The sequence below is a fragment of the Neopelma chrysocephalum genome, unplaced genomic scaffold, assembly GCF_003984885.1.
Source record: "Neopelma chrysocephalum unplaced genomic scaffold, ASM398488v2 Primary Assembly neopelma1_70, whole genome shotgun sequence".
Taxonomy (NCBI): Eukaryota; Metazoa; Chordata; class Aves; order Passeriformes; family Pipridae; genus Neopelma; species Neopelma chrysocephalum.
The window spans coordinates 6,165,590-6,177,850 of record NW_020897730.1 but is presented as its reverse complement, the minus strand read 5'-3'; the positions used below and the strand labels follow the sequence as shown (position 1 = coordinate 6,177,850).

The window sequence follows — 12,261 nt, the reverse complement described above, 5'->3', positions numbered from 1 at the left end:
CAAGCTCAAATTTCCAGCATCAGATTCCTGTCATGTGTTCTACCACGCTGAAGGAACCAGAGGAATACAGGGGGTCACATCCTCAGAGAAGAAATACTGATGTGGCCACTGCTGTAGCAGTAACACTACATCAATTTATATCAGCTATGGAGTCTGGGTCAATGTTTACTTTTAGGTTGTGCTATAAAATTTCACTTGTGACTGAGATTATTTTAAAACAAACCACTGTCACCTCCCACACAGTCAGACAAAACCAACATGTAGGCAAGACAACCCACTGGACATTTTATTTCCCTCCTTACCCGTGTGGTATAAGCTGCTTCAGGGTCATCTTCCAGGACCCGGGACATGCCAAAATCAGACACTTTGCAGACCAAGTTGCTGTTGACCAGGATGTTGCGAGCAGCGAGATCCCGATGCACGTAACTCATGTCAGAGAGATACTTCATTCCCGAGCCAATGCCACGAAGCATCCCCACCAACTGGATGACTGTAAATCTGCCATCATTCTTCTGCACATGGAGAAAGGAAGAAAATCACAAGAGCATTAAGCTAAAAGCTGCATTATTGCCATTGCTGAAACTGGTAAAGAGCATAGCTCTGGATTGCCATCTTCTCTCAATAAAATGCAATGTTATTTCCTCACTCTCCTGACGAGTGTCTATAATTCACCAGTAAAGCAAAAACCCAGAGCTTCTGTCACAGCTTCCAGTGATGCAGTATCCAGTTTGCAATGAATCTGGTTTTAATGAGTCTACAGCACTGCGATGCTTTCAAAAATGGAGCAAATCAGAAGTGGCCCCATTAAATATGCTGCTATTTTAAAAATTACATTTATACTACATTCTCCCCCTTTATATTTATTCTGGTTTTCGATAGAAGCAACACCAGAAAACAGAATTTCCCAAGTACAGACATAATTTTTTTAAAACTGCTGAATTTTCAGAATCTTTCTGGAAAAAAAAAAAAAAGAAAACCAGAAAATGTTTCCCAGTATAAAATCTCCTTAGCTTTTGAAGAAATCACTTACCCTGAGGAAGGCATCCAAGGAGCCATTCTCCATGTACTCAGTTATGATCATTACCGGTTTACCTAGAGTTCGTAGAAAGAAAAACACAATTCCTTGATGAACACCGATGTTAATGGGATAAAAATGGGTCGTACATGATTTTACTGCCAAGACACCTGGCTTACACAATCTAATTTAATTTGAAAAGCACCAAGCTTATGCCTCAGCTGTGGGAAGCAAGAGAAGAAATATTATAGGACAGAAACATTTAAAAGGCCCATCTGGAAGGTTAACCCTTTGACTGACTCATTGACAAGGTCTTTAACTAAAGTGGCTCCTGTTCTCTAAGGAATATATGAATTGACAATTGAGAGCTAAAAACCAAAGATCTGTTCAAACCTGACAAAAATCTTTAGCGTAATTAAATTGCTTGCACACTAGAAAAATGGAATTTGTGAATCCTTTGGTCTCTCTGTCTCTTTTGAAAGATCAATGCTTTAAATGAGTCAGAAGCTGTCATGAGCTAGAAGGTATTCCAAGACAACTGGATTCAAGAATGAAAAATACAGGCTATTCCTCTCAACTTTCTCTGTCCCAAATTTGTATTCCGTGTCTCTCGTTATTTATAAATGAGCCAAAGCCATTTGCCTTCTGAAGTCAACCACAGGCTAAATGACTCAATGCATTGTGTCACATGTGGGGCACAGTGCTAGGCAGCACTCAGCTCCCCATGCTGCAACAGGAGAGCAGGCTGGGCAACCTGAGGAGAAATGTCATGTCACTGACACAGGGACGCTTTCTAGGCACTCTCCTGCCCAAAACACCAGCAAATACATAAATAATGCTTAATGTTGTCTTTAAGTTTTATAAAGGTCATACAATGCTGAAACTGAAAACACTTAGGTACATCCAAGTGGCACTAGTTATTCTTTGGAGTTAAACCATGCTGGATATTTGGAATACAGATGCTTGTGGAAATAGGTCCAATAACATCTCAAAAGTGAGCAATGGGACAAGTACAGAAGTGATTTATCACATATCAAACAGCAGAAGCCTGGTCCCAAGATGAGCACTGTTAAGCTCACCTGAAGTCAGGGGAGTGCCTGATAATCAGTGCTGTCTGACATGGCATCCCTTCCTCCCACTTATGCTTTACCTACAGGTACTATAGAGTTTCTTCCTAAATAAAAGATGGTGTCCCAGAGAAACTCAGCTTTTACTTCCTGGAGCAGCTCTGAATAAGGAAACATTGGGGAAAGAAGGCTTCAATGGCCATGTCACCTAGACTGTAGATAGCTCCACTCTGTCTTGGCATGAGAGGTATCAGAATAAATCAATTCTTCTTTGCTTCTCTCACCAGCAAGTATTTGCTCCCAAAAAGCCATCTCTCAAAATTACCCTACCGTGAAATGTTGCAGCATTTAAAGTTCCCCTAATAATTTCTACCTCAGTGTATCTTTCACCAAGATGCTTTTCTCTTCATTTGTCAGGGATTTCTGTTTTTGAAGTAACCTTTTTCTAATTAGAAAACAATATGCTACAAGGACTGCCTGTAGTGAAAATTTTACATTTCACTTAGGCCAAGATCTATGTGCAATGCATCATTTATTTTACTCATCATTACTTATTTCACCTTTTTAGTCCCAACCTATCCTTTGCAGGCCTTTTACTATTCCTGCTTTTACTTCCCTTCCTGCTGATATCCAAACTCTTACTGCTTTGGTCCCATGCAAGCTGTCAATGAAATGCCAGCCTGGCAATGGAACCCTTTCTGATTTGCATGAACGCTGCAGAGAAGCAATGGTATTGCACAAAGCAAACTGCTTCAGATGAAGGGCTTAGTGACCTTGGCTGAGTACATCCTTAAGTAAAAGGATGTGATAAAACAACATTCTCCCTCTAAGTCACCTTTGCAAGCATTCTTTGGTAGAAAGAGGAAGACTTCCAAGCAAATCTGCATATGGCAGTGTTTCATTTATCCTTTGCAACTGTGACACCAACCCTTCCACTGAACAAATACAGCTAAATGAGTTTTAATTAACCTTCCTCAATCAAAAGATACTATGTCAACGCAGAAGGGAAGAAAGGGAGACTCTTTCAGTGCATTAACATGTAATTTCATTACTCAGGCACTTCTTTAGCAGGGGAGGGGGATAGAGAGCGGAGGGAGAAGTTACCATCAGTGAGTCAATTATTAAAGTACTTGACTAGCAGCCAATAATTTATTCATGGTTTTTTGCTGCCTCTCTCAACCCCCATCCATACCACTATTTATCTCACATTTTAATTTTCAGTTTATTAAATGCATTCATTTATCACAGCATTCAGAAAACCCACGGAGAAATTGAGATAAATGTCTCCTTAAGTAGCCCTGTTTACCCGAGAGCCCAGCTCTGAGGTAACGGAGCCGCTCGCCGCGGGAGCATCGCTCACAGTGAGCAGGGAATGGAGCGCTCCTGGGTCAGGCCACCACCCCCTCGGTGAAAATTCCAAATCATTTTAATTCACTGACAACTGCATTATGCAAATGCACACGGTCATTTATAACTGCTAGAGCTGTAGCAGCTCAGGGGGTTCCAGCCTTGGTGGGATTTCAACATAAAGATTCCTCCGCTGCCTTTTTTTTTACAGGAGTGCTAAGGAAAATCACTGTCTGTAGCAAACACCGTGGCCTGATCACAACCTCCCTCCCCTTACTTACAACAACAACACAAAGAGAGACTCAGCCCTTCCACATTTAAACAGAGTACTATCTTAATTTTAGGTTTGAGGGAGGGTCTCAGTAAAGGATGGTCAAAATTAGTCCTAACTGCTATTTGCCTTGAAAAGCAAACTGCCACACACTGTATGAGCCATTTTCAACAACTGAGAGAAGGCAGAGTAGGAGATAGCAACACAAGGAAGCAAGGTTAAGATTTCCAGAAACACAAATGGCAGAGTAAATATCCAGCTCTCACTGACATTCAAGAGGGACAGGGTTTTACAGTGGTGTTGATGGCTTTGACAACCCTTCTGAGAAATACTTTGTGCTTCTAGTAATACTTTTTAACTTTTCATCCATCTCTAATTTCAATTCCTCACACTATTAATAACCTGCATTCACATTCACCACGTACACTATCAGATGAAGAAGGTAAGCTTCACAAATTCCACTCTGACAGTAGCTCACAAGATCACTGTCTGCTTTCTTTGTACCCTAAGCATGAGCCCCGACATCCAAAGGGTCTTTTAGGATTAGCAATCAGTGCCAGGCTTTGCCAACATGCTACCAAGGGCAGTCAGAGCAGGGACAATAACTACATCATCACAGTGGCACCTTATCAAGTCAGACCCAAGCACGACTGTCTCACAGGTGTATTTTCAGTTCTAGCCCAGACAGCACCTAGCGAGTGCTGTCACTCTCTTTCTAAGGCAGAGTTCATGGCACAGTGAGTGCTAACAGACTTAAAAAAACCCCAAACCAAACAAACAAAAAGATCAGCCAGGTAAATTCTGCAGAGTGAAATCATCACACCTGTATATCAGAGAACACAAATAAGTAGGTTTCACACTAAAATAGCCTACTTATTTCAAAGGCTTGCTCCTTACATCTGTGCTTTGTACCTTAAACATATGACTGGGAGGTTTGTTTTGGTATTTTTCCCCCAACCATTTTGAATTCTTTGCTCACCATCTGCTTTTGCCTATCCTGTAACAATCAGCTCAGTCTAGCAAAGATGTAAAAGATGCCTGCTTGGCATAGCAAGAAGGGGGGGAAAAAAGCCAACCCCTGCAGTATTAATTCCCCCTACAAAATCTTGTACAAGCTGCCTACAGATAGAGTATCAGTTGAAACCGTAAACCCATTTATAGCTGACAACAAGATTAATGACTTGTCCTGCACTGATTTCCTTCTATTAGCTATCAGTGGATCTGTTCCATCTGTCATTTTATGGGAAAGAGGGTAAAAAAAAAAAAAAAGCCAGCACACATGACACAGACTTAATTTCTCAGTGATTTCCCAATTGGACTTGTGATGAAAATTACCTACTTACATTTAGTAACTACACCTTCCAAGTGGATGATATTGGGGTGGTCAAATTGTCCCATGATACTGGCCTCACTGAGGAAGTCTCTCCTTTGTTTATCAGTGTAACCAGCTTTTAGAGTCTTGATAGCAACACAGATCTCTCTTTTTCCTGGTACTTTGAGACGTCCACTGCACACTTCACCAAACTCCCCTTAAAGAAAAAGGCACAAGAAACCATAATCGTGAACAAGAAGCATGCACTTGTGTTGTCAAACTGTTATGTCAGTGCATTTGGGGGAACTGTCATACAAAAATTACAGGATCACATTTCCTAAAAGCAAATTTAAAAGTATATTTACAGAAAAAAATTGCAAAAGTGCTGGCACTTACCCACACCAATAACTTTTTCAATCTTTATGCAGGAGGCATCGATTTCTTTGGCAAATTCCCTCACAGCTTGGTTTGGATCCTCATATGTAAAAGGATCCACATATGTTCTAACACCTGCAAGGCAGAAATGTTTTATTTGAAGTCACTGATCTACATGCTGCTGAACACAGAACATATGAGACTGAAGCCTTAATGATATACAACAGCAAAGAGAGTGTACAATAAAAATGTACTGTAAGCCAGGAATGACTGATGAAGGCAGGAAGGACTTAATGTATTTTTCCCCCCAGTGCAATATTTTAAAATGTAAACATTTAATAGTTCCCAATATTGATGTAAGGAATCAGGCTTTTGCCAATTAATGAGCTTCACAAATCACTGCCATCACTAACAGGCCAATCACCTGTCTGTGGATTTGTGAGACTAAAACACATCCCATTTTTCCTATGGAAGCCAGGAAATTCTGAGCTCAGGTCCTGGGCTTGGTACCTGGACGACTGAGATGGAAGCAACAATAGGATTGATTCAGTGCTGGGAAAAAGGCAGCAAAGTTCACATTCTCTTTCCTGCAGCATTGCCTCTGGCCCATTCAAAAACTTTTTTAGCAGAGTATTGTGGGGAGAAATCCTGCCTAAATATCAGTGGCCAAGAACAGCTATCTTTCAGTGCTAAGGAACAATGAAAAAATTTGATAAACCTTTCTCCTGTCTGTACCCTCAAAACTTTTTAGCCAGATACTTCTATTTTCCCCGTTATTAAAGTAGTTTGGAAGCAGGATGGTCACAAGAGATGAAACAAGAAACATATTCATTTCAAGAGGAATGTGATCCCTTTTTTCCCGAGCATCAAAATGTGGGAGGTGTTTTACGATCCAAATCAAAAACCCCAAGCACCATGGCCTTTTACCTTGGTTCAAATGTTTCTCCTCATCTGCCTCTTGCTTAGCCTTGCTGTACTTACTGCGCCTGTCAGAACAAAGCAGAGCATTAGAGTTCAAAATAAGTATCTCACCCTGAGACAAGCTTAGTTGTCCTGACTTGCTGAGACTTGAGCTGCTGGCACCTGCCACAGCCCGGGACACAACACACGCCAGCAGGGCTGGAGGATCCTCTCCTCACACTTCTCTAAGTGTTACTGGCACCAACAGAGCATCAAGGGAAGCACAAACCTACTTGCATCTCCACATTTTAAGAAAGAAAAGAATATGTGCATTTCGGCTGCTTTTTATTCAAATGTGCATTTGCAACTGAGGAGCCAAATTTTGCTTTTTAGCCCTGCCACATCAGGATTTAAATGCTACAACAGAGGTGGTTGACTGATTTTCAAACGTAATTAGGCAAATGCCAATATCAATATACTTATTTAACTGCAAACTTAAACTGGAAACAAGTCTCCACACAGAAATTGGAATCTCAGCAAAAAAAAATCCCCACCAACCCTGATCATCAACAATGCAGATCCCAAGGATTTTTTTTTTCATTCTTTTAATCACTGTATAATTAAAGGGGCTGAAGAGCTCCTGATGGCAGAGCTCCTCTACCAACCCTCTGAGTCGGAGACAATAATGCAGTATAGTATGTTAATTCTATGGATTACTACTTCTACACTTACACCCATGATATTGTATCTAGTTATGAATTTAATTAGTTCAGCTTTAAACTTCAATGAATAAGTAGCATTAAGAAAAGTTAATACAAGAGGTTGGTCCATTAGGGAGGATATTGAGGAGTCAGCTCTGCCATATGTGCAGGGATTTGAAGTTCCCCTGCATCTAATGGTGTGTGGATGTCAAGATCTGCTTTGGGCTTTTACCTATCCATCACCAAATGTTAAGAACCAAGCGTAACAACAGACACTGCTATAGAGAAGGGCTTACTCTCAGTTTGCCTGTTCCTATGGAATTCCAAGACTTTCAGGGTGTCAGACCCAGGTCAGCTAACTGGCAAGAGTCTGGGGTGGAGAGAAGAGGGAAGGCAGAAGCAGAAACCAAGCCTGGAGAAAAGGAGGCAACATTGGTACTGGCTGCAACGTGCAGCTGCTGCCTGGAGTGGGGCAGGAGATGACTAGGCCTGCCAGGGCTACAGGGGTGAGACAGGGTTAAAAGGCTGAAAATGGTGAATAAAGAGAGGAGGAAAACGGGATCAGGTGAGACAAAGACCTGTGGGGAGATGTGAGTTTAAAGGGGTCAAAAAACTTGCAGATAACTGGAAGAAAACACATGACTAAGAGCCCTGCTTGCAGCTAATCTTCATGAGTCTCACCATACCTCTCCCATCAGCAAAACCCTTCTGCCCTTTAGCAAAAAGTATCTCACTTCCATCTCTGTGCCTGCCCTGTGGGGAATGGCAGCTTCCCATCACTGTCAGCTGGGAGGCCATCTCCCAGCCTTTGGCTTTGCAGTCAGTGCTAGGTGTTAAACACACTATGCCAGTAATAAAAAAATATAAATTAACCATGAAACAGAAAGAAAAAAAAATCCTATTTGACATGTGAAGACTAGCTGACCTTTGAACCAAGCCTCACAGCTCCCAACATTGACAGGACTTGTGTTCAGACAGAGAAAGCAGGTACACATCCAACCATAAGCCTTTGGGAGCTTCTTTTCTTGATAAAAATCATTGAAACACAAATGGCTCCAAATCACAAGAAGAGCATTATTAAAAACCACACTGGATCCAAACATCATTTAAACCATTTAATTTGCCCCAGAATTGGTGTAACAGAGCTGAGTTATGGGATGATGTTCTGCTCCCAGCTACTGAACCAAGTAAGACAGAAGAGGTGGCACAAATCTCACCCAGTGCCACATGGGATCAGGTCAATTAAGGGGACTGCAGAGATGGTTTCAGGTATTATACAACTTCTCTCAGAGGAAAGAAAAAAAGCGGGGAAAAAATAATTCTGCTTTCAAATTCATTTTATTAATGTTCAGGCACAGGTGGGAAATACGAAATGCAAACAGGCTTTGCATGAAAGCATTTTAAGTATGAAAAAAATTCTCTTTATCTTATTTTTAAAAAGTACAAGCACCCTAACAACAGATTAAAAAATAACCTTCCCCCACTAAAACCCAAAGACATGCAAAAAGCGAAGGGAAACAAAGGGATTACTGTTCAAGCAATATAATTGTAGCTTATTAAGTTTAAATAATACCTTCCAAACTAACTACCTACTTCCACTTCTCCCTGTGTCACCTGTTGACCTCTCCTGCCTGGCTTTGGGCAGGACACTGCTGTGTGCCATTGTCCCCGAGAGCAGCCCAGGAGTCCTGCACCACGGGGCACAGGGGCTGGGGCTGCCTCTGGGGCAGCTCACCTGAGTGGCAGAAGGGAGCCTTTGTCACAGATTTGAAGCCCGTAATTACAGGGATTTTGGCAGCGGTGATTAAATAGCCGGCATTCAGGAAAAGAACACAGAAGCTTTCAGAAACTGCAGGGGTCAGAGGCACAGGCAGAGCTACAGGTGGGGGCCGGTGATGAAGAGGAGGTAACAACGCAGGGTATTAGCAGGCACTGAGGTGAAACAGCAGGGCCCTGGCGCCACACTGCTGCTCCCACCTCCTCCTCCACACACAAAAGAGGGGCTGGGGGTGCTCAGGCACCAGGCTGGCAGAGCACCTGCTCCAACACCACCAGCAAAAGGTGGGCAAATGTGTTCACCTGTTAGTGGAGCAGAGATAAATCAATTCATCAGCTGGAAGAATTTCTGACAGAAACTTCCAGATGACCAGAGGACCATCCTACTCCACTCAAGTCCTCTTATAAAGTGTCTCTGTTTTACACTTTCTCAAATCCTTTACAACTCTATTTGAGATACCGTAATTTCCCTCAGCACTCCTGCAGAGCAGAGTTTAGGAACACCCATGCCACCTCCTGCACGCTGCTCTGTGGATGTGCCCATCTAAACCTTCAAACCAACATTAGGCAGATTAGTTCTCACATTAACACAAACGCAGTGGTCGCAGGACAGAACCAAACAGCTTGAGCTGCCTGAAGGCAAAGTCCTTTGACAAATTCTGCTGTAAAGATGAATTTTGGGATTTGAACAATGTCCTGAAAAAACGTGATGCCAAATTACTAGTAATAGCCCAGTGTTCAAAAGTGAGCACCTACAGCATATGCCCAGTTCCCACATTTGGCTCGTGGATGCACAGAGGCCATGTCTGCAGGCCAAAGCACGGGTTTGATTGTACAAATATGACTTTTAGTCATGGCTAGATTACAAAACCTCCTCATGGGGACTCTGTGAAACAGAAAAGCTTGTTCTTATCTGAAGTAATTTGGGAACAAAGTATAATTATTTTGCTATTAACTTCTGCTGGTGCAGGAACATCATGAAATATCCCCAAAGCCCACACCTCTAAATGACATTGGTATAGTGGTTAAAATCATTAGAGTGACAGTGAATATTAAAGTAGATTCTGTTTATTGAGAGCTACTTCCAGCGACTGGAGAGCTGTGTATTGAGGAGGGCTATTAATTAGCAAGGCACCATGCATTAGTATGCACAGAGCAGTTTCACTGTCCCGGTATTTCATTCATCTTGCTGTGTCTTTCCCCTTCCACGGCCTCTCTGAGAGCTACCAGTGCGGAGCCACGGGACATCTCAGAGCCCGTGGCCACCAGGGTACTTTTATCTCCATTCCCACCAGTGCCTGGACCAGCCTTTTGTCCCCACTGCCCAGGTGCTCTTTGTGGTGCCTTTGTCTGGGCCGCACACGCGTGGGCAGAGATAACCGAGCAGACATTCTGAGCGGTGAGGGGACCTGTCTGAGATCAGCAGGTCTGTCAGTACCTGGCTCCAGGCAGCCTTTCCTCTGACAGCTTTATGGCCGATACTAACGAGAATCAATATGAGGGCAAGGGGTTGACAGTTCATTTTCTAAAGAGTGATCCATTGAGGGCCAATCACCAAGCAGTGTTTATCAGCCTTGGGAAGAGACACTTTTTTATAGGGGGAGGAGGGGAGGGATCATCTCAAAGTAGCTCGACAGGCTCAATTCTCCAAGGTGGCGACTCATAATTAGAAATCCAATGTATTCTGCTATCAATCCTGCCTTAAATAATAAAATGATCAATAAAAGCAGAGAGGAGATTAAGTCATCAAGCTCAGTGATGCTATTTGCTGTTTCAACGGCTTTTAATAAACCTGTCTCTCTGCATCACATTTTCATATGTTCTGCTCTTCTTTCTTCTTGCCAGCATGGAGGCTTTGAGTTGAACACCCACAGAAAGCTACCACAATGCATGTCTACTTTCCAGATATTACAGTCATAGTCACTTAACTGCTCTCTAGGACGATTTAAAAAGAGCAAATCAAGAGGAATTTGTGCACATTTACAGCTGATGTCATTAAACTGACCAACAGAGACTGACAAAACGGGCATCCCTCAGATCCTGGGCTTCAGATGCAGTAATGATACAACCAGTTTTATCCCAAAATTACACTGAAGCAAGATCATGCTGATCTTTTTAAATGAGACTGAACACAAAGATGAAGACAGAAACACACTGTTTCTGCTACACTGTCCTCCCACTCACAGGATTGTTCCTGACGCCTGGGTTGAATTTGGGAGAATGAACAAGTACTTGGTAGAAGATTATAGTGCTGCTTTGATGAAATAACCATCGATCCAGTCTGCTGTGTTACTGCATATGATGCTGAATGACTATGCCTTCCATTTCACAGTCATATCCACTCACACAGAAAGGACTAACCCAAAAGACTAATGCAAACTCATACAGACTAACACAAAATCACAAGCATAGCAGTCTGATGGCTTAGTTCACAACAGTGCCGTTGTTTACTCTCTATCAGGAGTCAGTCCAAGGAAATCTACTGTACCCATACCCATTAAACTTAACTTCAAATTACAGTAACTACAAATCTCTAGCTGGCTTGCTTCTCAATGCCAGTTATTGGAATCAGCTTTGCATTTGAAGGGCAAATAGAGCTGGAACTATTGCCATTACATCACATGCTGCTTGGTACTAAGTTGAGAAGATCAAAGCTACATGGGAGAAGGCTTGTAATGCAAATGTACTGTTTATGATGCTAATCAAAGAATTTAGCTTTGTTTGGAGGAGACAAAAAGCTCCCTGATGAAAAAAAAAGAAGGACAGAGAAGCTTAAGTTCTTACCTCCTGCTGATGACAAAGGCTGCAATGAGAATGACCACAAGAACAACACTGCCAGCCACTGAAACAAGAAGCACTGTGGGATTGGTACCATCGCCAATGATGGGGGAAGGAACTGAAAACAGAAGAGGGAGCATTAGTATCAGATACCCTCAAAAAATCAACCTAGGTAGCACTCAGTGAGCTTTCCGTCTTGTGAAGGCAGTTTAGAGTAGCACTCAAATCTACTTTCAAGCCTTTATTATATAGTAATTTGATACAATTTTCCAACAGGGTGCTAATAAGCTGAAGACATGATGTTTGATAATGATTTGGGGAACTTAAGTTCACTGGGAAGAAGCATTCCCTCTCCTTCTCTCTTTCAGTGCTCCTCAGAGGGTATAATGGCTAATTTTTTTTGCCTTTCTAATTGCTTTCCACACTTCTTTCCTCCTCCTTTTTCTCTCAGTGGAGCCAGATGATCACTCCCCAGGCCGACACAAAGAGAGTAAGTTATTTTAAAATGTCTACCCTCTTCCTGGATTACTTTCAGTTGTTAACATCCTGAAGGATGTTGCCACTAACTGGCATGACCTTAATTTGATTTAAGCAGACCTATATGTCCAAAATAAAATAGGCTTGGTCACACTGCCTTCCTGCCACAGAAAAGCAAACATTCTGGGAGCTAAATTTGCACATTTCCTTGAGCAAAGTGAAAAGCTCTGCTAACAACATAA

At 42.2% G+C, this 12,261-nt stretch overlaps 1 protein-coding gene across 1 annotated transcript in view; it reads right to left on the bottom strand.

The window, feature by feature from the left end:
- EPHA4 (EPH receptor A4) overlaps positions 1-12,261 on the bottom strand; it is a 101,181-nt gene that overhangs the window by 13,455 nt on the left and 75,465 nt on the right. The window contains exons 6-11 of the mRNA XM_027685986.1: positions 11,549-11,660; positions 6,315-6,373; positions 5,409-5,522; positions 5,044-5,229; positions 1,031-1,092; positions 303-512 (exon numbers count right to left, since the gene is read on the bottom strand). Coding sequence (XP_027541787.1) covers positions 303-512; positions 1,031-1,092; positions 5,044-5,229; positions 5,409-5,522; positions 6,315-6,373; positions 11,549-11,660 — 743 coding nt within the window. The remainder of the gene's footprint in view (positions 1-302; positions 513-1,030; positions 1,093-5,043; positions 5,230-5,408; positions 5,523-6,314; positions 6,374-11,548; positions 11,661-12,261) is intronic.